Below are 26509 nucleotides of genomic sequence, written 5' to 3'. Positions count from 1 at the left end.
TTTGTCCCTGCTGAAGACCAGCTGCTATCCCCTTTGAAATTGCAGCCGCAGTTATGTCCCCCATACTTGGAGACAGCTGTTCTGCTCTAAGGCCAGCAGCCAGCGGAGTAAAGGAAGCCTCCACCTGAGCAGGTCTCTGTCTGACAGGTTGTTGCCAGGCAGAACTTCCCTGACGAGCCTGAGAGGCCAGAATTAACAGGGGTTCCTTGTTGCTGGGCAGACTAGACTCCCTGTGTTCGCTAGCGCCATCTGGCGACCATTGTAATTCTGGCCGGCTGTCAAAATCCTCCAGCAGCTCTAACGGCTGCAATGCAAAAAGGCGGGAATGGTTATCCCTATTAAGGGCCTCCTGAGGGATGATCTGTCTGTCCGCCCTCCTCACGGCTTTTTCGATCTCTCGATTGAACGCCTTGTGCCTTCTTGCTGCATCAGCCTCTGAAGCCTTAGAGGACTTCTGGGAGGCTCCCCGATGTTTGGGGGTCTTTGCCTGTTGTGGCCCCGCCCTCTGAGCCTGTCCCATCGGAGGAAGAAAGCTCCGAGCATGAGCTGCCAAGTCGGAGATAAGAACTGGGTGCGTTCCAAAGTGTTTCCTTAACCCTCGACTGGCTGTGTGTGTGTGTGTGGGGACGGGGACAGATCATTGCCTTAGTTCTCTTGCCCGAGGCTTGCTGCCCAGAGTGGCCGCCAAATCTGTCCTGTCAGGGGCCAAGAGATCTGGATTCATGACGGGCGTGCTGGCCCCAGCACTCACGGTGGCTGCTGTGGCTTCCTCCGCCATTTAAAAATCACAGGTTGGCTTAAACAGCTCCACTGCGCTCCAAGCATGGCAAAACAGCTTCTGCTATCAGAGAAGTTTGCACGGATAACGGGCAGGGACTCCGATGCCTCAAAAGCCCGAAGGCTGAGGCTGGGCTAAAGGGGCAGCCGCCCGGCGCTGAACTCACTATTTGTCTCTTGCCTCAGCCGTTTGACAGGTCCTCGGCTGACAGCCCGACACACGGAAGCGTCCGAGTGGAAATGGGCAATTTTGAGCCCAGCGTAGCCCAAGAGTCAGTGGTAGCAAGGTGGACTTCGCTCGCTGCCCTGCCAGGAATAAAACCTCTGGCCAGTTACTCAGCAATATCTGGCTAACAGCCTTTCTCACTGGAAAAGCCCACTTCACCAGCCTAGCCTGGGAGCAGGCTGTCAGTTCAAGCACAAAACACAGAAACACAAAGGAAACAAAAATCAAGAAAAAATCTAAATAAAATTCTAAATAAAAGTGAAGCAGCTATCCAGAAATGGGTGAGCTAATACAACCACAACAGCCTTCGACCAGACTGAGTCAAAAGCTGGACCGTTGGCAGAGGGAGTGTCCTCAAAGCTTTGACAGACTGAGTCTCATTGGCCGATAGACGAGACAACCCATTCTTGGATGCTGCTTCCACTATGACGGAGAAGTGTGATATTCACAGTGTCATTCATGTCATTACATGAACACGATTATAAACTCCCATTGGGGAAATGGTAGATTAAAGAGCTACCCTGAAGTGGCAGCCCACATTCAGTTATGCTTTGGGCCCAGGCAGGTTTCTTTAACAACTGCCTTGCTTAGCAATGAAAATTCTGGTCCCAACCGTGGTTTTAAGTTAAGAATTACCTCTACACATTGAAAGCATTCCAGCACCCAGCTGGAATAAAAATTGAAAAGAGTGGGGAAGTAGTTAGGAGACAAACTAAAGAGGAAGGCATGAAACTAATTATTCTTGCAAATTTTGAGTTAGCTATCCCAACACCAGGGTAAACATTCCAAAGGGAGGGGAACATGAGGAAATGTGATTTCCCATTTAGCAACAGCTTCATTAATACAGCTGCTAGTCCCAATTGTGGTTGGCTACAATAAATCATTGATTTAGAAGCAACATTAAATGATCTCCTTTGTTCATACATGACTGAGTTAAAGATCAATTTATCTGATATTAAGTGTACGTAGCTTATGTATCATGGATTAATTCATTAGGAACATTGTACTGAGGTATTTTGAAATGGAAATTTAATCTTCAAACTGCATTGTTCGATTATTGTACTGGGTAGCACCAAAGGATAAAATATTAAATATTGTAATACTGTTAAAAGAGGTATCATTTTGCAGTTTTTCACTTAAAAACTGGTCCGCAGGATGTTACTTTAACAAAAGATTCCATATTAGCAAGATATTTCTAATTTTTTTCCTCCATTCAATTGTGTCTGATTCTTGGAAATTGCCTGGACAAGTCGTTGCAGCTTTCTTGGCATGGCTTTTCAAAAATGGTTTGCCCTGGCCTCCTTCCTAGGGCTGAGAGAGAGTGATGCTACAAGGTCAACCAGCTGGCTTTGTGCTTAAGGCAGGATTAGAACTCATAGTCTTCATGTTTCTAGCCTGATGCCTACCAAATACACTAAACTGGCTCTTATTCCTAAATTACTCGTTTTCAATTTAACAAGAGTTTTAAAGTTTGATTTAAAATTTGATTGATGTTTTCCTAAGGTTAAAAAAAAATCTATTTCTTTTGCTGTTCACTAATACTTATCTGAGTAATTATTTTTTTTAATAGTTTGGCACAGTGTTATGCTCGTTTTTTCCTCGTTTTTCCTGGAAGAAGGAAAAACAAGCACAACACTGTGCCACCCATTCCCAACACCACTCCAGATATCATGATTTACAGGCCTGAAAGGTCAAGTGTGCACCTTATCATCCTGTTCTCACAGAAGCCATCTAAAAGTGCAACCAATGCTGTCAGGACCTCAGTCAGACATGCAGTAAGCCCTCCAGAACAACCCCAAGCGCCTTCTGAAATCTAATTTGATCCATTAGTTAACTTGGGGTGGACCAATCTAATAGGTGTAGCTTCCCTGCAATCAGGGTGGTATACAATAGCTTGCATCCCAGCCCCAGCGATCCTCTTCTAGTTTTTTTTAAAAAACATCTTCTCACATGCAGTGGAAAATAAATTATTTAGAAGAGTTAAGTAATTGCTCTAAAATTTTGTCATTTTGGGGGATGTGATATGTCTTCACAGTCTTTGCTTCCCATGCTCTTTTGATATTTTTAAATTTTCACTATACTCTTTTGAATGTTCCTGATGTTAGAAAATGCTGTAAATCAGGGGTGTCAAACTCAAGGCCCTGGGGACTGGATCCGGCCTGCTGGGTGCTTAGATCTGGCCTGCGAGGGTGCGCTGGAAACAGCGAAGGACCAGCCTCCAGTCCCTCTGCCAGTGAAAATGGAGCTCTCCCAAACTCCGTTTTCGCTGGCAGAGGGTTGCAGGAGGCGATAGTAGCCAAAAATGGAAGTCGCGAGGGCCACGGGCGGCACTCCCAAACTCTGTTTTCACTGGCAGAAGGTTGCAGGAGGCCATCGCGGCCGAAAATGGAGCTCAGGAGCCCGTTTTCATTGGCAGAGCGTTCAGGCCACCTCAGGAACCCCCGACACAAGTGACATCGAGCTGGCCACATTCACTCTGACCACGCCCACTTCACCCCCCCCAAGGTCAAACCCTGATGTGGCCCTCAATGAAATTGGTTTGACACCCCTGCTGTAAATGGAAATACCCTACCGCAGAAGCTGATGAAGGAGACGAGATTTTAACTTCATTTTCTAAAATGCAAGGTAATATGTAGGAAATGGAGGATCATGTGACCCTACAACTTTAAATTAATTGCCTAAAGGACATTTGCAACCCCAGATTAAGTAGTGATAGAATTCAAAAAGTATTGAAAGTGGAGAATGTTCGAATCCGAAAGGTGGCAATGATAAGGACTCCCCTTCTGCCAAATGACCAAGAAGATGCCCTTAAAATACATGGCAAAGAAAGTTCATGGAAGACTTAAACACTCTAAAATTCACATGGAAAGATGCTGAGGTACTCATCCAAGACCCAATATGCTACATAACATGTGAGGGTATAATGCTAATGCTAAAAAATAGAGTTCAAAAATGGTCACATAACTCTTGCAGTAAAAGCAAGTAAATAAAAAAACCCTCCAAATTAACTAAAAGCTCTCTATCAGCCAGACGATTAGCAGAATAAAGCTTTAAAGATGGTATTTCATAAAGTCAGCACTATAATGAAAATACTTTGATTCAAGGAACTGCCTACTAATTTATTTTTGGCAATGGTACCTACAACTGTCTTTCATATAAGGAATAATTTGAGTGTATTTTAATCTCTAGCATCCCATACTATCAGGTTAATTACACATACAGTATCAAAACAGATCAATCACACTAACCTGCACAAGGATACCTTTTTCTTTGTATTCCTGGCTGAGGGCTTGAGAAAAGAAATCTGCAAAAACCTAAATACATGTAAAGAAACATAGTGGTAGGAATGCACAATATGAAACTGCAAATAAATCATATACTGTAAATTTTACATACCTTGCCATTAATTGTAAACCATGTAGTGTGGAAAACAGCATTCCAAACTACGAATTTTGTACATTGTAAGGAAATGTGAGTAATACTTGTAATAGAATAATAGAATAACAGAGTTGGAAGGGACCATGGAGGTTTTCAAGTCCAACCCCCTGCTTAGGCAGGAAACCCTATACCATTTCAGAAAAATAGTTGTCCTATCTCTTCTTAAAAACTTCCAGTGTTGGAGCATTCACAACTTCTGGAGGCAAGTTGTTACACTGATTAATTGTTCTAACTGTCAGGAAATTTCTCCTTAGTTCTAAGTTGCTTCTCTCCTTGCTTAGTTTCTATCCATTGCTTGTTGTCCTGTCCTCAGGTGGTTTGGAGTATAGCTTGACTCCCTCCTTTGTGGCAACCCCTGAGATATTGAAACACTGCTATCATGTCACCCCTAGTCCTTCTTTTTATTAAACTAGACATACCTAGTTCCAGCAACCATTCTTCATATGTTTTAGCCTCCAGTCCCCTAAGCATCTTTGTTGATCTTCTGTGCACTCATTCTAGAGTCTCAACATCTTTTTTACATCATGGTGACCAAAACTGAATGCAGTATTCCAAGTGTGGCCTTAATGTGGCATTAAATTATTAAAGTAGTAATATAAGTTGTATATCTAACTTGTATTGTATGATCAACTAAACATATTCATAATCTATAGTATATTGTTCATATACCTTAAACAGAACAGGAAGATATATTCCAGAAAAGTCATAAAACTCAAGATTGTATTCGTGCTACATTACTTTAGATTATGAGGAACTGGTTTGAGTGTTCAACTGTCCAGCCACAAAGAGTTTTTTGGGTGTGGAACTCACATTTTAGCAGTAACCTTGCTTCACTTTGTATGTTTGAATTTGCTGCTCATTTCCTTTTTTTCCCTCAGTTCTTACATCAATATAGCACTCCTCAAACTCTAGGTACTTATCGATACCAATTTTGCATAAAACCACAGGTTTCTGCAAGCTATTAAATATGTCTCTTAGGAACTTTTTTCAAGCTTTCTTGTCACCTCAGTGATGAACAAGGGTTGATTGGCTACCTTTTTATTACAAAGCAAGAGTCTCCAACCCCTGGTCCACTACCGGGCCTTGAGTGGTTCAGAATCAAGCTGCAGAAATGGTGGGCGAGCACTTGTATGAGCAATGGGTGAGCGCATGTATGCATGCTCCGTTTGCGCATGCAGCAGGCACGCATGCCCGCTTGCATGGAACCATCCCCTCTTCACCCCTGCCACCCCCCCAGTCCAGAAAGCTGGAAATTAAATATATAGTTTGTAAGTTCTGTAAAGTGTTTTTGTGTTTTTTCACATTTGTTAGTTACATTTATTTTATTATTTACTGCTACTTAAGCATTCTATACCTTTGATTTATATTTTTAAGCAATAATATCATTTAAAAAAGAAAGCATTCCCTCCTCCAATATTTTTCTTGCAATAATCCTGGGAATAGTAGTTTTGACAGACACGATATGACTGAGCCAGCGTTAGCCACTAAGCTTCCATGGCAGAGAATGTTTATATAATTAGTATACTATGCTCACATGTTCCCTCTTCCTTCCTCTAATGTGGCTGCCAGAATAGTAGGGATGTTGGTTTGAGAATAACTGCAGTTTAGGGTATTGTCTGAAGTGAATTTATTATTAACCTTTGCTATGATTACTTGAAAGAAACTAGGCTTTGGGAACTATAATTGGCTACAAATAGTAAAAACTATGTATGTACTTAGTGTAAATCAAAATGTATACATTCATAAAAACAATTGGAAGGTTTTAAGAATTGTGCTCACATGAAAATACTTCCTTAAAACAGTGGCATTTGAACCAACTTAAATTCAGATTCCTTGCACAAAGCTGAAGGAGGCAAACTATATTTTTAAATAGAAGGCTGTCCCACACCTACAAAGTTATAAGTACATTTCATTTTAAAATCTGAATTAAAAAGACTAATTCCAAGATCTCTGTATTCACTTTCATGAAATAAGGAAAACATTATCCTCTTTAAAAAAGACTATTGCAAATATTGCATTTGCCAATAAGCAGTTCAGTTGAAGAATGAAAAAAAATACAGACACTATGTTTTCCCCATATATGTACCTTGCTTGCTGAATAAAGAGTTAAAAATGGAATTTTTGCTAATGCAGATATAGAAGTGACATTAATTATGATTCCCTTGGACCTGAAAGACACACAGAATATAAATTATAAATTTGTTGAAACAAAACAGAAGCCTAAAATATGCAAATGTTAACTATAACATCCATAAGTATTTGCATAAAAAATCCTTGCACTTGACTCCTAGTGATTGTCTAGAATAGCCATGTAGTTTTCAGGGCAGCAATGTAGATATGGTCTGCTGCTACCTTCTTCCTGGCTGCTCTTTTTTTAATTTTTTTTTTAAAAAAACAATAAATTCCCAGTATAGGATACAAACCTGAGATTTCTTGGTGGTTTCTCATATACATACAATACTCCTCACTTACTGACTGCCTTGTTTAATGACTGTTAAAAGTTATAACAGTTCAGAAAAAAATCCCTATGATTGTGGCCAATCCTTGCATTTATGACTGTCGCAGTATCCTGTTGATAATGAAGGTTATCATTCAGGCACTTCACAACTAGCAAGCATTCAATGTATGATCATCACAGTGTCACATGGGTCACATAATTGTCATTTGAATTCTTCTCAACCAGCTTGCAACAAGCAGAATGGAGAATGCCTTTCACCAAAATCTGAGCCACTGGAATGATTCTTGTGCGGGTGAATGGACTATACATTATGCAAAACTATCGATGTGTTAAATAGTAAATATGAAAAGCTAAATGGGAAGCTTAACCCTGAGCACGTGACAAAGTTCAACTCAGAAGCATTCAAAAACTGTGAAACTGATATGGGGAAGATATTCTTTTTACTTATCAAATCCAGGAGACTTTACCAAAAAATAAGACTTCAGTACCAACTTTAATTTCAGCAAGAGCTTATGTGAAACCAAGGAAGATCTTGCTCAATCAATAAATTCTTTAAACAGTCAAGAAGGAAAAATGTTTTTAATGGCCAAAATCTCTAAGTTTTTTGGCTTTCTCCAACCATGAAGAGACCTGAACAAATGAGTCTGGATAGAAAAATGGACTACTTAGGCAAGGAGGAAAGAATCTGCAGGCAGCAGAAGACACTTTAATGCAGAACCAAATACCGTGGTTCAAAAAGAAGTATATCAAGCTGGATGAAGATGAGAGATACTTGTAATAAAATGGTTTTATCTATCCATATAATTGGAAGGAACTAAGCAAGCAAGAGTCGGGAACGACTATTTATTTATTATTATTTATTATTTATTTATTAATCAAATTTCTATACCGCCCTACTCCCGAAGGACTCAGGGCGGTGAACAGCCAAGATAAAATACAGATAATACAAATATTAAAAAATCCCTTAAAATTATTAAATATTTCGGCCGAAACACAGATTAAAACACCCAATTTATAAAATCACAAATTAAAAATTTAAAAAATTTAAAAGATGGGAGTTAGGCCAGGCCAGCTTGCTGAAATAGAAAAGTTTTGAGAGCACGGCGAAACGTGCGCAGGTCCGGGATCTTCCGTATAGCACATATGTGCGAGGGGGACCCTTTACCTTTAGGCAAGCAATAATTTTTAATTTTACAGAAAAATTATCTACCTCATGTAACAACGGCATAAATGGAAAAATGCCAAAAGTACAATCTACACTAATACTGAAAGGTTGCCACCTCTTAACCCCTTATTATTCCAGAGTCTTGTGCTTTTGTGCATGAATTTTCTGTACCTGCCATATAAGTAAAGCTTGTTCTCTCTATTCTCTCTGTTTTCCTTCCAGTGATACTCAGGAATGGCTTTAAGGTTATTCCCAGGAACATCCCAGAAACATAGCCACCCACACACAGAGTAGCTTGTTGTTGAGTTCTCACTGATGAGTCATTCAGGTTTTTAAATTCCATTTTAAAAAGAAATCACCAAACAGTGAAAATAAAATAAAAAAGGGAATCAAGTAAAGATAGGCTTTCACGGTCTGATGATTCATGCACCCAATCCCATGACTCACACAGCATTACACTGCCAATAAAACATGGAGGCCTGACTGATTAGTCACAGTAATGAATTTTTCAAAGAAAGGATTTTCCCCTATAAATAATAATGGCTGACTGGATGTGTTTATGTGACTCACCTTTCCACCATGCGAGGAAGCACCAATTGTGTCATCTGAAAAAAATATATTAAAAAAAACGATTGAGTAATATGCAGAAAACAGACTGAGGAAAGCCCTCTCACAAAACAGCTGACCTCTCTTCACCTCAAAGAATTATAGAAGAATTTGAAGGCCGTCATTTGTAAGGCAATGTATTTTTATTCTACTTATGCAGTTTGGTTCTTTAATAAAACATGTTGAGCAACTCAGATAAGCTGCACTCATAAACAACTTAATCAGTCTGTCTGATTTTGTATTATCATAGTATGGTTTCAGAACTTCTGTATGTTACACAGATAAATTTCTCAAATATCTAGTGCTGATGCTAGACAGTGCAAGAAATCAAATTTAATTAATATCACAGCAAGGGAAGCAAAAGTGGTTGAACAATGCAATTGTATGAGAGATATCAGCAATGGCAGTCTAGATCACTTATAGGAGGGGTGTCCAAGTTGCGTCATCACGTCATCACGTGACATATTGCAACTTTCCCTTTCACTAAAACGGGGGTGGGCGGGGCCAGCATGTGATGCATCTGGCCCGTGGGCCGCGAGTTTGACACCTCTGGCTTACCAGAATTATGAAACAAAAGTCAACTGATCATGGATTACAATTCTATACGTCTCAGCCGCATGATTAAGTGGGAGATTGTATGAGGCACTTCTCATAATCCATTTCATCTTAAGAGGAAAGAGGAAGGTACAGCATAAATAGGCAAAAAAGATGAACATTTTCCAGGCTGTTGATCACACAAAGAAATCAAAAGTTTTTGCTTTGTGATTTTAAAAATTTCCATTGTTTTGTAATCACTGAGTAAGTTGGGTGGCCATATAAATGTTCCTAAATAAGTAAGTAAGTAATCTAGAAAAGAAAGCCACTGAAAGCTACAATTATTTTACTTTGCCACAGATCACCTAATGCTGTCTTTTATCTTATGCAACAATTTGTGTTAGCCAGCTTTTAATATTAAAAAATGATTCTGAAAGTAAGAAAAAATAGTTTTCTTATTTTTGAAATAAATTGTTATATAAGAAAAAAATGGTTCTCCAGCCAAAACCATGAGAAACTTAATTTATATTTTAATATATCAACTGTACTATAGCAGTTACCATTAAAAAAGAATGTATTTTATCAAAAAATATACTGTTTTTTACAGTATAACCACCATTATGAGAACATGATCCAATCTACAATTTTCATTTTGAATCTAATTCAAATTGCAAGTTTTATGGCCACAACATCTGCCCTAACATTGGGCTTCTTTTGCCACCTGTTCCCCTAATACACAGTCTGACAAAGAATTGTGGAAAAGATAATGATGCAAAATTTTCTGTGACATTTCATTATTAACCATTTTTAAAAATCATATTGGCTGTTTATGATAAATTGCCATGCAATTACTTGAATTAGATAAATTAAAAGATCATACTAATTTCAGATGATTATATTTCAGATACAAAATGTAATGCAGTATATTAGGGACCAATTTAGTAAGAGAACTCGGCATTCTAAAGAACTGAAACAAATTCAAAACAAATGCTGGAATTTATATGCCGATTCTGTAAAACCGCTTAGAGAGTGCTGTGAAGCACAGTGAAGTAGTATATGGTCAAAGTGACTACAGTAGTGGCCAAAATTGTGGAAACCTTTTGGGAAAAGTGTATTTTTGAGATTTGATGGCTAATAACACCACTTTTTTTGGAGTAGTACCAAAAAATTCATGTATAAAATTATATATCAATGGAAAGATAATTTTTATTTTTATTTATTTATTTTATTTTATTTTTAAATTTATATACCGCCCTTCTCCCTGAGGACTCAGGGCGGTGTACAGCCAGAATTAAAAAACATGAAATACAAATATTAAAAAAATTTAATCAAGAATGTAATGCAACAAAGTTTGTTCAATTATCTGTATGAAAAGTTATAGCCAAATAACCAGAAAAAGGAAGCACAACTTGCTTAGGTTGATATCAGGTAGCTTTCCTTCATCTGATTGTAGCCAATGAGCATGTGTTTAGAGAGCCAATCAAGGGTCATCTTGTTTTGGCAATGAGCCAATCAGATCGCAATAGGATTCAGTTATTGATGTCATGTATTGAAGCTGAGAGGAGGACATCTGTCAGTGTGTTATGTGATCGCTATCAAATTGGTTGGGGTTTTTTGTGTTCTTTCATTAAGTGAGCTTGTAAAATGTAATAAAATTGAAGTAATTTAATAAAGTAATGGTGCAAAACGTTGACTGGTCACCCAGAAAGCAATGTAAAATAGTATTATTAAGTGAACAAGGCTACAGTTATGAAGAAATTAGAAGAAAAATATAGTTTCCCCAAAAGGTTTCCACAATTTTGGTCACTACTGTAAATGCTATTTCTATGATACAATTTAGCTATTGGCAACTGACTCATATTTATGACAGCTGTAGTGTCCCGGCATCATTTTTTGAAGCCTTCTGACAAGCAAATCAATGGGAAAGACAGATTCACTTAACAACCGTGTTACTTACCTAACAGCTGCTGCGATTCACTTAACTGTAGCAGGAAAGGTCATAAAATAGGGCCAGACTTATTTAACAACTGTCTCATTTAGCAACAGAAATTTTGGGCTCAATTGTGGTCATAAATCGAGGACTACCTATATTTCTGATGTAGCATATTGATACTTTCTACATACCTCTTTTCTAGAATAAGAAAACATTTGTCTAAAAAAAATACCAAAATGGCTGGACAGGCGCAGGTATGAACAACTTCAAGTACCTTTTACCTTTTCTTCTCCAGGAAAATGTTATACTATTAACATAAATAGAAACTTCTAGAGGCTGCTAGAGTCTAGACAAAAATGGATTTATGGAGAAACTCAACAGAGAAGCCTCTATAATTGCACCTGCTTTACAGAGATGAAATTGCACACAAATTGTTTTAAACAAATACTTTTATTACTCTATATGCAAAATAGTCAATTCTCCTGCATTAGCACAACTTCCCAAAAATGGCACTTACCTTGCACATAGCTAGGGCATTAACATTTATCATCTTGTCAATTTGCTGTAATGGAGAAAAAACATAACAGCATATTATGAATTCTTGATTTAAAAGTCTGCAGTAACGAAGATGACTAGAGTATATACTATGTAGAAATTATCTGATCAAAATTTGGAGCCCAATTGGGATCTTGTAATTTATTGATTTGATTTGATTTGATTTCTGGATCCAGAATTCAAAGTTATAGTACTGAAGAATCAGAAATGTAATATACTTTACTTGGCAGAGTTTATACAACCATGCTACATCAATGTATTGTCTCAAACTTCTTTTTATATATTTAATTTAAAATATGCCTTAAAATGATCATTTTAGGTCAAATTGTCCTGAAAATTTCATGGATATAATCTCTACAATGATAACTACTGTCAGAGGGTTTTTGATATCCCTTCTTGAATGCAGAGGATATGATTATTGAGACTGATATGGAAATATAAGGCATTAATTCACTTCTTTAACTTTGCTAAGTGTAGTGTTTTGAAAACTACAGATTATGGCTTTAGAATCTCTGAATTAAACTAATGTTCAGACCAGATGACAGACTGAAGTGAAAAAATAAAATTTTTATCACACACCCACTTAGGATGAGTTATTATGAAAAAATGGAGCATAGCCATGTGGAGCAAATGGTAAAATTAAGACTTTCCCACTTCATGATCTTTTCACCCTGCAAGATACTGTGACTGGATTGAATCTAATTGCAGATTGTTGTGTTTTGATATCAAACATATGTGTATAAATTACAAACATATACATGACATGTATATAAATTATTGATGCTTCTCTTCCTTTTCTACAGCATCATAAAGTACCAGAAAAAGAGATTCAAGACTGGACTTCATTGATACCGAGCATTAGAATGCACTGGGTTCAGGCTTACCCACTCAACATTGGGAATGAAAATTGAATGAAAGGGTTCAAATGATACCCTTTCCCCGTGGCATTTCCCCAAATTACACTCACATGTCAGATGTGCCATTTTGAACTGAAAATCTGGTAATATTTGTTTTAAATGTTTTTATTTTATCGCAAATAGATATTGTTTTATTTCTGGGTTGTAAGCTGTCTGGAGTTTCAGTCAAGATTTAAAACATAAACTGTTTTAAAGGAATACATTCACTCATTAGTTGAGTCAAGAATGAGTCTTGATGGGAAAGAAGTTGCAAATACAAGTTCTGACTGTACTGAGGGACAGAATCTTCTTAAATCAAAACTCCAGAGGTGGCGGCTGAGGAAGCAATAGAGCAAAAGAAGACATAAACGGTAGGTAAGAAAAGCCTGAAAGAAAAGCAGTATCACAATTTGAAACAGCAAATATCTCTATACTTTTTGGGGTCCAAATTATGTACTTCTGCCATCAAGGAGCAAGTACAACTATCTATTGTTTCTTCCATCTTCCTTTTTAGTGCAGCTTAAAGAACTCCTTCATAATAATCTACTTTCTCATCTTGAATCTTTGTGTGAAGTGTGACATAAATTAATTGAACATGTTGGCAATAAATCAGTATTTTCTTTAGGTGTTGTTTTGGGAGCTGGGGTGGAATTTTTATCATCATAGATTTCCACATAGCCGTGGTGGCACACTACTCAGGCTAACTCACTGCTCACTCCAGGAGCTCGATTCTGAGTTGCTCAAGATTGACTCAGCCTTCCATCTTTCCGAGGTTGGTAACCAGATTGCACCCAGATTGTTGGAGGCAATATGCTTTAATTCTGTAAACTGCTTAGAGAGGGCTGTAAAGCACTGTGAAGCGGTATATAAGTATAGCTGCTATTGCTATATAGTTAATATAAAGAATATTGTAATAAAAGACCTCATTTTAATATGTTTTATGTGATATTGCTTAACCTTGTTTATAATAATCTTGTATGTATTTTACCAGGTTAAAGTGCAGCTCAGAAAATCAGGATATGTTAAACACAAAGCAATTCTTGCTTTTTATGGCCAGTATAGTAGCCTCAATTATTTTTCTTGCATGTGAAACAAAACCTTAATAAAGACTTCTACAAAACTGAGAGACAAAGATGTAAATACAACATTAATTCAAACAAGACTAATGCACTTAATATTGGGGATTTTAATGAAGGTATTGAAGGTATTGAAGGTGTGAAGTATCCTGACTCCTTGGATTAGGATTAGTCATTATACATTTTAATTTGAAGTTAATGAACAATTCATAGGACTGTTTCTAAATCTGGGGAGGGGAGGTGCTAATAAGTTCTTATATATACCGTATTTTTCAGAGTATAAGACGCACCTTTTAACCCCCCCAAAAGGGGGTGAAAATTTAGGTGCATCTTATACACCGAATGTAGCCCTGCCCATCCACTGGCCCCCACCCTTTGGCCTGTGCCTCACAGCAGTTACCTTCTTGCAAGCAAACAGCAAGAAAAAAAAGCCCCTTCCAGCTTCAGCATAGGTTAATTAACACAAGTTGATTAGATCGGCTTCCCGACTCTCAGCTGATTTGCTCTCAACTGTTTTGCACAGGGCTCTCCTGCTTGCTGCAAAGAGTGGTGGAGCAGATTTTTTTTCCCCTAGCTATGCTGAAAAAACGAAACTGAAAGTAAAGCAGGCTCTTTCCTGCAACGTGACAAAATGAGGCAGAGAGAGAGATTTCTTTTTCTTTTTCCTCACCAAAAAAGGTAGGTGCAAACAATGGGAAATTTAGGGCAAAAGAGAAGAGTTCAAGATTTTAAAACGCAAAAGAAAAAAAAGCTCTATTTAACTAAGGAATTGAAAGCAGAAATGGTTAAGTTGTGGTTTGGAGGAATATATGGGGAAAATTATTTGGTTTATTATTATTGATAAATATAATTAATTGATTTGTAAGAAATTGGATTGCATGGAAATAATTGGAATATTCATGTTCATATTGATATACAAAAAAGATAGTTATAACTAATTGATTTATATAAAAATGTTGAATTTGTATTAAACAACTGTAATATTAAATAATTAACCAATGTGAGGATGGATATAAAAATAGATGACAATGGGAAGGAGTATAATATATAATAGAAGGGAAAAATTGAGTTTGATTAAGATTAGAGATAAGAATGAAGGGTAATATTGTTTTTTTTAAAAAAAAATAAATGAGGAATAAATATGGCAAAAAGGAAATATAGAAATTGTAAATTTAATTGAAATGACTAAACACTGTTTAAATTTGTGAACCAGCCAAATACTCTGTTCAAAGAAAATACATTGTATGTTTGTTTGTCTAAAAAATTAAAAAAAATTTAAAAAAACAACAACCAAAAAAGGTAGGTGCGTTTTATACTCCGGTGCGTCTTATACTCCGAAAAATACGGTACTTTTGCAATTATGATCCTATTAACAAATGAAATGAAACCAGTGTCACACTTACAAATATTTAAATTTAATATTAAATATTACATGAAAAAGGCAGATGTGGAAGGAAATGAATACTTACTTTATCTAAATCTGGAATCTCGAGGAAATATTCAGGATAATCATATGAAACGCCCACGTTGTTCACTGAAACATACATAATTTTTAAATATACACCTTGAATGTATGATGTTCTAAAATTAAGTTTTGATAGCACTGTGTTTATCAAATAGTTAAGTGGGATGTCAGTCCTATAGACCTGAGATTATGCATGTATTGAAGTTCTTTAACATGTTATTAATCAAGGCAGAGAACAAGAATGAACCCAAAAACACTGTCAATAGTGTCACTTCTATTAAAGTCATAAAGCATCAGAAAAGCTACTTTGGTTGGATCCAGATGCATAATTTTATGAGTTGCCTGAAAAATACAAATTCAGTTGTATAGTGCCATGTAATTATGTTGAATGTTCAACTACATATAAACTAACATGTTTGCTAGAATGTTGTTATTTTCATTGTTTAAAGTTTAATCTCTTGGACTGCTGCATGTCACTTAAACTACAATAAGTAGTTTGCATTGACATATAAAGTTCTTCATCGTAAGAACTGTTGTATTTTACATTGTTTAGCAAGTAACATTTCCTTAGCTATATGTACCAATCATAAACACAGTTATATAAGTTAGAATTTGCATTCTTTTAAAATCATGCTTTTCATTGACTTGGTCCAAACTTAATTTAATCCAGTGAATCTGCATAACGGAACAGAAAACTTGCATAACTTTACATAAACCTACATGAAGCTTAATAATATTCAGTAACTAAGACATGCAGAAATTCAAAATAACCAAAAGGAGAAAAATACTTTTGCACAGAACTGAACATGCCTTTTCAAAATTGGCTCCAAAGAATAAATGAGTAAAGTTTATTAACTATCATATCAGCCTTCTTTCTTTCATTCAGGTGCAAGTGTTAACTACCGTACTTACTTTCTACTTCAAATAACATTCTTTAATTGTATCTAGAAGTATAATAAGTACTAGCACCTGGCTAGTAACTAGGAGACTATGAGTCTAGTCTGCCTTAGTCCTGAAGCCAGCTGGGTAACTTTGGGCACTCATTCTCTCTCACTTCTAAGAAGAAAGCAATGGCAATATTCTTCAGAAAATCCTGCCAAAAAAGCTACATGAATTTCTCCAGGTGGTCGTGAGGAGTCAAGATTTTCTTGAATTTCTCTCTCTAATCAGTTGAATTATTTCACAAAAGATACTGTAAAACTACTGTATGGTTATTCGCTCTAATATGCCAAATTGCTATCATGAACTGCACATCAATATCATTTATAGCCCTATTAAGAGTATTTCTTCATGATGTCTAAGAATAAATGATACTCTTCAACTGAGACTGAATTAGACTATAGAACATTAGATGGCAGTATAAACCCACACAATGTACATAATATTTGAAATCTCTCAATAAAGAATATTTGAGTGGAGTGAGGAAAACAAAAAAGACAGAAATATAAGAATAATGCAAAATAGTATCCTTAAGAACAGTTTTATTACATTAAACATTTTCTTTCAGCCACAATTTCTTGTTTTTAAAATGTTTTCTTTTTTGTTTCCATGTTTCTAAAAGGTCCATTTTTTACAGATTAATAAAATGTAAGTGTTTTGAATATTTTTTCACACACTTCAATTTCCCCCCACACACAATTCAAATCTGTGATGTTCTAGTCATCACCAATCAATTAAACATAATTTCAATCTAGATTTTTCATGGTATTTTTTTGATTGGAATTACCACTCACTTTAAATGAGTCCTCTTCCAAAAAGAAAAAAAGAAAACCCCTGGTATCACTATGTGGGTGGTAAACGGTTATGTTTTCTTGGGCTCAAGAACAGAAATAGATAGTATGCTGAAGTAGTAAAGAGATTACCCCTCTAGAAGGCGGCAATGACAAAATTCAACAATATCATGAAGAATGAGGGTATTGAAATGACAAAAATAGTTTGTGGTAGCAATATATGGATGAGAAAACTAGTCACTGATAAAAAGAAAGACAGAGGCCCATAAATTATGGACTTAGAGACGATTGCTAAAAGTAACATGAACCTCAAGAAGAAATCAACCAGTCGTAGATTAAATAAAGGCCGCATCCTTGAGCAGATGGCCAGCAAGCAAAAGTGTACATCCTTTGGACATGTGATGTGAGTAGATGGTAAATTGGAAAAATGATTGTTTCTCAACATTGAAAAGGAATGAAAAAATGTACTATTTTTTTCACAGCATGGAACTTGTTGGCTAAATAATAATGTGATGTTTTATGGATTTGTTTATAGATAAGAGATGGGGTACGGGATGAAGAGAGAAATGTTTGTACCTTTAGAGAGGATGAAGAGTTACTAAATGTGTTTATACTTTTGTGATGAAGCTTGCAACTCACTTCTTTATACATTTGTTTCCTCTTTTTTGTTATATTCTTACATTTTCTTTTCCCTTGCACTTTTTAACTCTATTCTCTTTCCTTTAAGTTTACTTTGTATTATTTTTCATGATTATAATCAAAATTCTTAATAAAAATAATAAATAAAAATCCCAGTGTTTCTGGTTAAAAGTCAAAGATCTAAAGATAGAAAATTGGTTGCATTTGAGAGAACTTTTTTTTTTTTTTTTGGCCCTTGTTTCACATGGAACCACATCAAATTCTCATTTGCCCTCTCCGTGAAGTGCGGGACTGGCAGGGACCTCGGCCGATGAACAAGCCGGCAGGGTGGCTTACCAGCAGACTGGTAGCCTCCCAGATCACTTTGCTGAAATCTCTGAGTTCTGTGTCTTACAGTTGGAATAAATCCAGGAAGGAAATGGTGGTCAGAACTTAATTCTTTATGTCTCTCTTCGGCCGAAGACCGAGTCGAACTGGAGAGGAAGCAGGGAAAGGAGGCATGGCCAAAAAAGATGACTCGGTCTCCAGGCAGAGAAGCAGAGTTACCACACATTCCTGGATTATCTTCCCCAACACAATGGAGAAGCCTAGGGTTCCATGGAACGTAGTTTGAAAAATTCTGAGGTAAAACTGGAATACAACAAGATGAATGGGACAGATATTATTTAAATGTCCTCATAAGAGCTATTATTAATGACTGGAAAAAATTGGAGTCTCCCAGACATTTGGCATGTCCCACAGGTCAGCTGCTTTGCACACCATTGTGGAGGCTTCATGGGTGTGGTCCCTTTTTGCTGTACTACTGGGCCAAGTTGGGGTGCTTATGGCTTCTTTCCCTGGTCTCACTGTACTCACATCACACTACAGTCCCCCTATCCCTCATAATTTTTACAGAGTCTGTACCAGGCCTCCTAGGAATTCCCTCAACCTCCAAAGCCCTCAGCTCCACTTAATTGCATCTGGGAGAGACAAGATGCCATCATAAAATTATGTCACATGGTGACCCACTTAACAACCACAATAGCTTAAACCAAAATTCCGGGTTCAATTGTGATTGTAAGTCAAGAACTACCTGTAAAGTAAGAAAACTACAGGGTAATTGACATTACATTAAACTTCAGCCATATCATGCAGGGGAATTTCCTGGAGAAAGCAATGATGCTTGGAAGAGTTAGCGATAAAGGGAAACCAGACTACCAAAGAACACGGTGGTTGGACGCAATCAAAGCTAACACCAGCCAGAACATAGAACAAGTCAAAGAAGTAGTGCTAGATCAGAAAATATGGAGAGACCTGGTGCAGAGAATTGCCAAGAGTCGGACACAACTGAATGGATAACATCATCATCATTATCTCTGGAAGGAGTGCTCTATTTTTTTTGTGTTCAAGATATCAAGCTTTGTTCCACAGAGAACAAATATAATTAAAAAGTGCATTTTTATCAGCCCATTGCAAGGTTATAGTTTCCTCCCACCCTCTCCAAAAAACCCCAAAGAAACTGAATTTAAGATACAAACCTAAGATACCAATTTCAAGGCCTTCCAAGCCTGCTTTTATTTTGTTGTAAATAGTTTCTCGGTTTTCAAAGTCAACAGCAATTTTTTTTGTTTCCACCTTGAATTTGTCCTCTGAAATAAAGAACATATACATAACAGGTAAACATGGAGCATTGTATCTCATTACTATTATACAATAAGGTGAAATTGTAAAACAGCCAAGGTTTTGAAATATATCATTGCAATGAATCTTTTATCAGATTGTTTGCTCATTTTAATTTAAAGGCTTTCAAGAATTTTAAGTTTCTTATTTTGCAATAAAGAAAAGATTTTTCAAAAAAATTAGTTATTATTCTAAAGTACACCAAGCCTCTTCTCTTGAAGATCTAACAAGTTACTTATTTAATAGTCATTTACAATTATTCTTGTCTAGGCATTCATCACTGACTAGTTTTAAGGAACTTATCTTAAATACTGGATCAGATATTTTCCAGGATAAGTAACTATGAATCGACGAAAGTATTTCATACTTTTATTTCTTACTTAATAGCAATAAAGCACTAACGACAACCTGGGAGCAAAATAATCATCTGACAGCTAAAAGTTGCTTCCTGATACTTTTTACCCGAAAGCCATAGCAATAACACTACACACCATACAAAATAGCAATAGCAATATTATTATGGACTAGCCATTAGGCAATATCAAATATAGAATATAAAACACGTAAGATTAATAAGACCATAGATAACAGAATAAAAGAAACAAATTAAATAAAAAATAATAAGAAGAATGCAAAAAGACGATCCACCTTGAAAAGATGCGACAGCGCATGCAATCAAATTAAGCCCCACCTACAAAATTAGCCCTAATTAAGATCCCGCCCACCCCGAGATGAAGGGGGTGGGGCGAGGCACACAGGGAAAGAATAAGCTAGGCTGGGGATGGAGGGTGGAGCTTCCCTACTTACTAGGCCTTGCACATCACAACACATGCCTCGCCTTCTTCTGCAGCCGCTTGCTGCCACTCACACGCATCACCCTGGCCTCCATTTCGCCTTCAGATGCCTGCCAGCATCTGTTATCTGCAGCCCATAACAGAGATCCAGATCGGTTTGGAGCTCTATTATCGGCTGCAGAGGGTTTTCCAGAAGGCATCTGCAGGCAAAATGGAGGCCGGGGCGATGCGTACGAATGACGTCAAGCAGGCCAGCAGCAGGTTCCTGCTGGGCAGGGCTGTCGGTGCCACTGCCATGAGGTGAGTCAATAATTAGAACCCTCCAAAAAGAAGGCCTAGCCATTTTTTCGGGGGTCAAAAGAAAATTAGAACCGGCCTTCTTTTTGGAGAAACACCCCTACAACTTATCCCAAATTAGATATGTAGAGCTCAACTGAACTAATTTGTTCAAATAAAGGGCCATGTGATATGTAATTTTTGAATTCTGACCACATATGAAATATATTCTGTTTAATATAAGGATCCAATAGGGATGTGTCCAGTTGCACAAATCTTGCTTGAATAAATACCGTCCAAAGATGTTTGTGCATTTCTGGGTTTAAATAACTTGGCAATTTGGAAGGTAATATTTGTAGTGTCTCATCCATTTCAATGTGCCAATCTTATTGAAGATGGCTATACGTTTATGTGTGTCTATAGCCAAGATTCTTTGTGCAATAATATTTTTAGCTAGTTTTCCAATTATACAAGAGCTAGGGAGGCCATAGCTCCTAACATAATTTGTCAGTTGGACAATCCAAGAGATTTTGAACTGAAATTTTGCCTGTTCTAACAGATACAATTTTGGAAGTCTATCAGTTTCTATAGTATTATTTTTGCACCAATAATTTTATGCCCTGATTAGACAAAGAACAAATCGTATAAATTCCCCCATTTAGCTCTGACTGCAGCAACTAAAGTCTTTTTATCCACACCAAAATACTTCTTAGATGCTGTGCTTATTCTAGTAGTCATATATATTTTAAGTCCCAAACGTTTGCTTCATATAAGACAGGGGTCCTCAACCTTTTGGACCTCAGGGACCACTGAATTCATAATTTTAAATCCCGCGGACCACTAATATGATCTGTCTAATGACTGGCTGGGTGGACATGGCTAGGTCGTAATGTGACTGGGTGGGCATGACCAACTCGATGTTACTCATGTTGAGGGGCGCCTTACAGGCCTCTACTCACCCCTCCCCTCCCAGCCACTCCTCACCTGCCCACCAGGGCTCCTTAGGGTCCCAACAGGAAGCAGTTGCTGGAACTAAGCAGCCACCATGAGAAAGAGTTGGCAAAAAAAAAACTGGCTCAGGTCAAATTGGATCTGACTGAGAAGGAGGCTCAGCAGAAGCACCTCACTGAGGACTACGAGCATAGGCTTCCCAAGCAGAGGTAAGACCTGCAGGAGTGCAAGGTACAGGCACCTGGAGGCTCAGCAGGCTGAGATGGTCAGCCAGTTCCAGGCCATGAGGCAGTCCCACTGAAACAAGGCCCTCCAGCTCCTTGCCACCAGCGGCTCTTCCCTCCAGCCTTCATCCAAAGCCCCACATCAGGAGACTGAAGCAGACCCCAAGTCGGAATTTCTGCCTCCCCTCCAACCCGCACAAAAAGACCCCGAAGGGGGAGACTTTCGGCAGCAACACAAGTTGCACATATCCGACCCAGGGGCCATAGTTTGAGGACCCCTGATTTAGTGCAATATAAAAATGCAAATAATTTTTCTGTGGGGCAGATCATCCCAGAGAAAATTCATCTATGGGGCTGCCAAGAGTCAATTTCATGGTTCATCATCATCATCACTATTGTATAGGTTGATCAAATATTTCATATTCTAGTTGAATTTAGATATTAAGACTTTTTTGTGCTCTATTTTGTTTGTTCCTGCTATTCTAGTAAGTTAACAAGCTCTTTTGTGGGCAAAGCATACCTTATCAAGGGATTTATGTTTTAGCTATCTCCTAATCAAAGCACTGCAACCTTCAGCAAGAAGATTCAATGAATCTCCTTACTAGACATTCAGCAGCATTGCACTGGGTTCTACAATGTGTGATATTCTATTAATATGCTACTGATAACATATGGATTAATAAAGAGTATAATTATTTATGGCAGTTCATCTTTGTCAATATCCCTTAAAATCTTGGATTATTTTCACTAGCAATAAAAAAACCACGAGCTTTTATAATAAAGAGATGTGATCTAGAAACAATGCTCATTGATAAGATGTCTCTGCTAAAACTCTGACCACAGGATTTCAAAGCAGAGCAGATGTAGCTAAAAATAGCAGCACTCCACCTCACTCTAGAGATGTTCAACCTGTTGTATTTTTTTCCCCTGATGTGATCACAAGATTGCTGCTGCAGTAGGAACTATTTACGTCATTATTTTGCATAGCAGCATGTCCCTCGGGACTTGAAAATAATGCACTTGTTTCCAAAAGATGAAACACAAAGTGAACATTTGTATCTTGCTGTAAGGACTATTTATTTAGGGGGTAAGGATGGAGGAAAAAGTAACTGAAAACAATTGATAATTTCCCATGATTAGATAAACAACGGACAAGCAAAATAAGTGTGCACCATGTAGTTTGGTCCCAAGGTACAAGATGACTAATTGGGAAAATGTGGAAATCTGCAAACACTTGCAATGACAGAAGGGAAGGGCAAGACTAAGCTCTGCCCTCCTCAAATACAGTATTTACCAGTCTAACAAGAGCAGAATCAAGATATATAGATCTGCATGCCACTTCACATTTTTCTTTTAAATAAATGAATACAGAAGATGGTTTTAATTACAGAGATACAATTTGGTGTCTAACTATGATTCAGTGTGCTAAGGGCTATCAGCAGAATGCACTTATGTGCTATTTATGGAACGTAAATGAGGACTAAATATTTCATGTATTACTTATATTAATACTAATTTGTTTCTAGCCTTTCTGCTCAATTTCTCCTATAAGGTGGATTACAACAAATAAAGAACAAACTTAAAACAAAACAAAAAATTAAAGACATGTTAAACCTAGTGCAGACATGTTTTTAAAATTTAAAATCTAATCTAGGAAACCAAGGGAGTCTGTACTTTTATCAAGAAATCAACAAGATGTATTAAGATGTTTAACAATATTGTTCCCCTAGTTTAGAAGCTCTTTGGGCCTTGTCCTATGAGTAGCACCCTATATCATTGCCTGTGTCACCTTCCATTTTAACGCAGATGGCAAAGTGCATGTGGGGACGGCAGAAGCAAAGATGGCAAGACACAATAAATGCAGACATGAACATTGCCCAGTTGGACCCAGATGTTGTGTTTGATTGTGCAAAATGGCGTTCGTCAATTTGAAAAACAGACCCTGCACCTGCAGGAATACTACTAGGAAGATTATGATTCCTTAGTTTAGTAGTCCTATAGCAAGACACCAAACATCTCACCAATTTATTGTAATCAGGGATGTGCAAGGTTCTTATCTAAAAGGCATGCTATAATATTGTGCAAATACAATTAAAACTTTCCAATTCATGTAACTAACATTTTTAGCTCACTCTTCAGACAAAAATCATCTACATTGGTTGATGGGTGATGATTTATGAATGTATTTGACTAACATGGCCACCAATCTTAAAAAAACACACCTCTATGTGACTTGTAAAAACAAGAAAAGCCAAAAGACAACAGAACCAAACCTTTTCTAATATATTCAGCAAAACCATTGCTGAGCTTGAGTCATACCCTAAAAATTGCAGTTGTGGGAAGAGCCAGTTCTTATGGTCTTCTGGAAAGCTACAAAGGCAGGGGCCAGCTGGATCTCAAGAAAGGGGTTCCCCACAGAGTTGGGACTGCTATGGAAAAGTTTCCCTTCCCAAGTCCTGCTAGATGACAATATTACCCTCAGGCAGAGACAGTCCTGCAAATAACCTTATCCATGCCAGGTTAGCAAGTCATTAAATAGCAAAACTGAAGAGGCAGTAATGATGACAGTTGATTATTTTTCTCTTCATAGAGCAAACTCTGAGGAGAGCAGCAGTAATATGTGACTATGACTGACTAATTATTCTGGTTAAGGACTATAAACTAATTTTGTATTTCTTGTTATCTGCAATTAAATGGCCAAACTACACCAATCAGATATTTTACATGCTGTATATGTGTACATATGTATTTCTAAATGTTCTATTAATACCAGCAAAGTATTGATGTACTACTTACTAGCTATTCATTCACAGCAAAGTTTGTAGGTAGATTTTTAATCATTAAGAAGAATCTCCCTTCTGCCTACATCTTTGTTGTTAAATATCACTATAAAACCCAGAAAGCAGTCTGCCTGGAGAAGCCTGCCTTCCAACATTTGTATAACTGCCAATCTAAAACCACCTCTAGATGGCCTACAGCCAATAAAACAATATTTATAATCTTAAAACCAACAATTAACAATTTAACATTTAAATCTGATTTTAAAAAATCACAATGTATGAACAGACCATTTGGATCACCACTAATAAAAATTAAAAGAGAAAGCATTACATAATAGTTTATTTCTGTAGTTTGAAGATAGTTCTATAATGCAAGATTAAGGTCACAAAGAAAAAAAAAATACTATCCAAGGGGAAACTTCTGTGACACATTAGAATTGGCTGAATCCAGAAGTGTGCTCAATATAATTCCTATAGTAGTTTTTTCTTATCACCTTTCCTCCCTCTGATTCCCATTAAGTCCCCACCTGTGACTTTAGGAACAGATTGGAGGGGGTTCAGAAAAATTCATTACCTATTTCCTCCAACAGGGAACATTTACAGGAACCTGATTTTTTCTACAAATAAAAACAAGTTCATGGATGGGTAAACTCCAATACTATCAAATATGCATGTTGTATGCAATCATCTATTTACTTACGTTTCAGCATTTGTTTAAATCAGGAAAGCAAAAGTTACTCTATATTTTCTGTGAACAATATTTTGCACCAAATTACTGCAGTATGGAATACTACCTTACTTTTAGGTAGTCTTCATGTCTTTGTATATAATCATATCCAAAAGGCATCGATCATTTACTTATTTAATAAACTTGTATGACACCTAGATCATAAAGGCAACTCTAGGCAGCTACCCAGATGGTGGCAGATAAATCAACACAAAAGCAAAGCCATAAAGTAATATGGAATCGAACAAACCACTTGACTTTTAGCAAACAAAAACACTGGCAACTTGAGTCTTTTTACTTCTTCAGTGTTCTTCTATTAAGAGTAATTCATCTGAGTGATTTAGCTATTTGAATTTCTCTGTATAAAAAACTTTGTTGAGCAGTCTTTAACAACCACATACCCTCCTGCATATCCATATACTTTACTGCCTTGTCTGCATATCCATATGAGTTACATTATAATATCAATACGACACATTTGATTTCTTGCTCTAAATATAAAAAAAAATACTCTAATTTCCACAGGTATTCTCTATCCAAATTCTGCATTACAACTGCACAAAATTTACAGAACATATCTTGGAGCAAAACCATTGGAATGTCTTATGAACATCTTAGACCAGTGATTCCCAAACATAAACTACCCAAAATTGGGTAAAAATGGTTTTTCTTTGCGTAATGACACACAAACCCATTATCCAAACACAAAGGGGACATTCAAGTAAGGAGTTTCTGATAAGTGGGGGGGGGGAGGACTTTCTGGTAAGCAGTTTGGGTAATAAAAGAAAAGGTTTGGGAGGCATCGCCTTAGACTTTACTGCACTGGAAGAACAGATCTGTTTGGGTTTTTTAAATCGACTTCTTCCTTCTTCCATGTGAAGTAGTTGTCTTTCCTTGTGGAAACATCAAGCTTAATTAACCTTATGCTGCCTTGAAGTATTTTTCCTCCTAGCCTTTCATACCACTGGCACATTTTTCTTCTGTAAGCAAAAATTGGATTCCAGGAATTGTTTAAAAATACACAGAAAACATACTGCCCAGGATATGATGGAGTTGAAAAGTAGGGAACCATGCTCAATTATTGATATTACAATATGTTTAATTTATACCACTAGACTGTGGTTTGTACAGTATTGTTCTAGTGCTGGCAAACTGCCAGCTAGGCTCGAAGCAGGAGTTAAGTGGGAACTCACCCTGGAATCGTTGCGCAGCTGCAAGCAGCATAAGTTTGACCTCCCCCAAGATCCATGGAGCTTTATCTGGTCCTTCTCAGGGGAAGACAACCAATATGGGGAGATTCTTGTAACATAGGTAAAAGTCAATATATTTGCTCACTTAAGCTATTTATGAATTGCTCTGGTTGCTTGCGCCTGACCTCTACCCTTTGAAATCACTGGTGGAAACGAAAGGGCTCGGGAGTTTTGTTATGCCACTAGAATGACATCAAATATGTCCAATGACACCCAAGATGATCTGGTAGAAAGGGAGCCTTCTGCTTGGAAAACAGCTGTTTTTATAATCAATGTTTTATCAATATTAGGAGGGGAAGGGGGTAAATCCCCTATCTTTTCAACTACTGCAAAAGAGCAGTAGTTAATTA

General features: G+C 37.1%; 1 protein-coding gene across 1 annotated transcript in view; it reads right to left on the bottom strand.

Moving 5' to 3' along the window:
* HSD17B12 (hydroxysteroid 17-beta dehydrogenase 12) overlaps positions 1 to 26509 on the bottom strand; it is a 60097-nt gene that overhangs the window by 8706 nt on the left and 24882 nt on the right. Inside the window, exons 4-9 of the mRNA XM_070931218.1 lie at positions 19016 to 19126; positions 15134 to 15198; positions 11655 to 11699; positions 8635 to 8669; positions 6528 to 6609; positions 4252 to 4317 (exon numbers count right to left, since the gene is read on the bottom strand). Coding sequence (XP_070787319.1) covers positions 4252 to 4317; positions 6528 to 6609; positions 8635 to 8669; positions 11655 to 11699; positions 15134 to 15198; positions 19016 to 19126 — 404 coding nt within the window. The remainder of the gene's footprint in view (positions 1 to 4251; positions 4318 to 6527; positions 6610 to 8634; positions 8670 to 11654; positions 11700 to 15133; positions 15199 to 19015; positions 19127 to 26509) is intronic.

The sequence above is a fragment of the Pituophis catenifer genome, unplaced genomic scaffold (assembly GCF_029215685.1).
Source record: "Pituophis catenifer annectens isolate HBS135680 unplaced genomic scaffold, rPitCat1.0.hap2 SCAF_1, whole genome shotgun sequence".
Taxonomy (NCBI): Eukaryota; Metazoa; Chordata; class Lepidosauria; order Squamata; family Colubridae; genus Pituophis; species Pituophis catenifer.
This window is presented reverse-complemented; position numbering and strand designations above follow the sequence as displayed.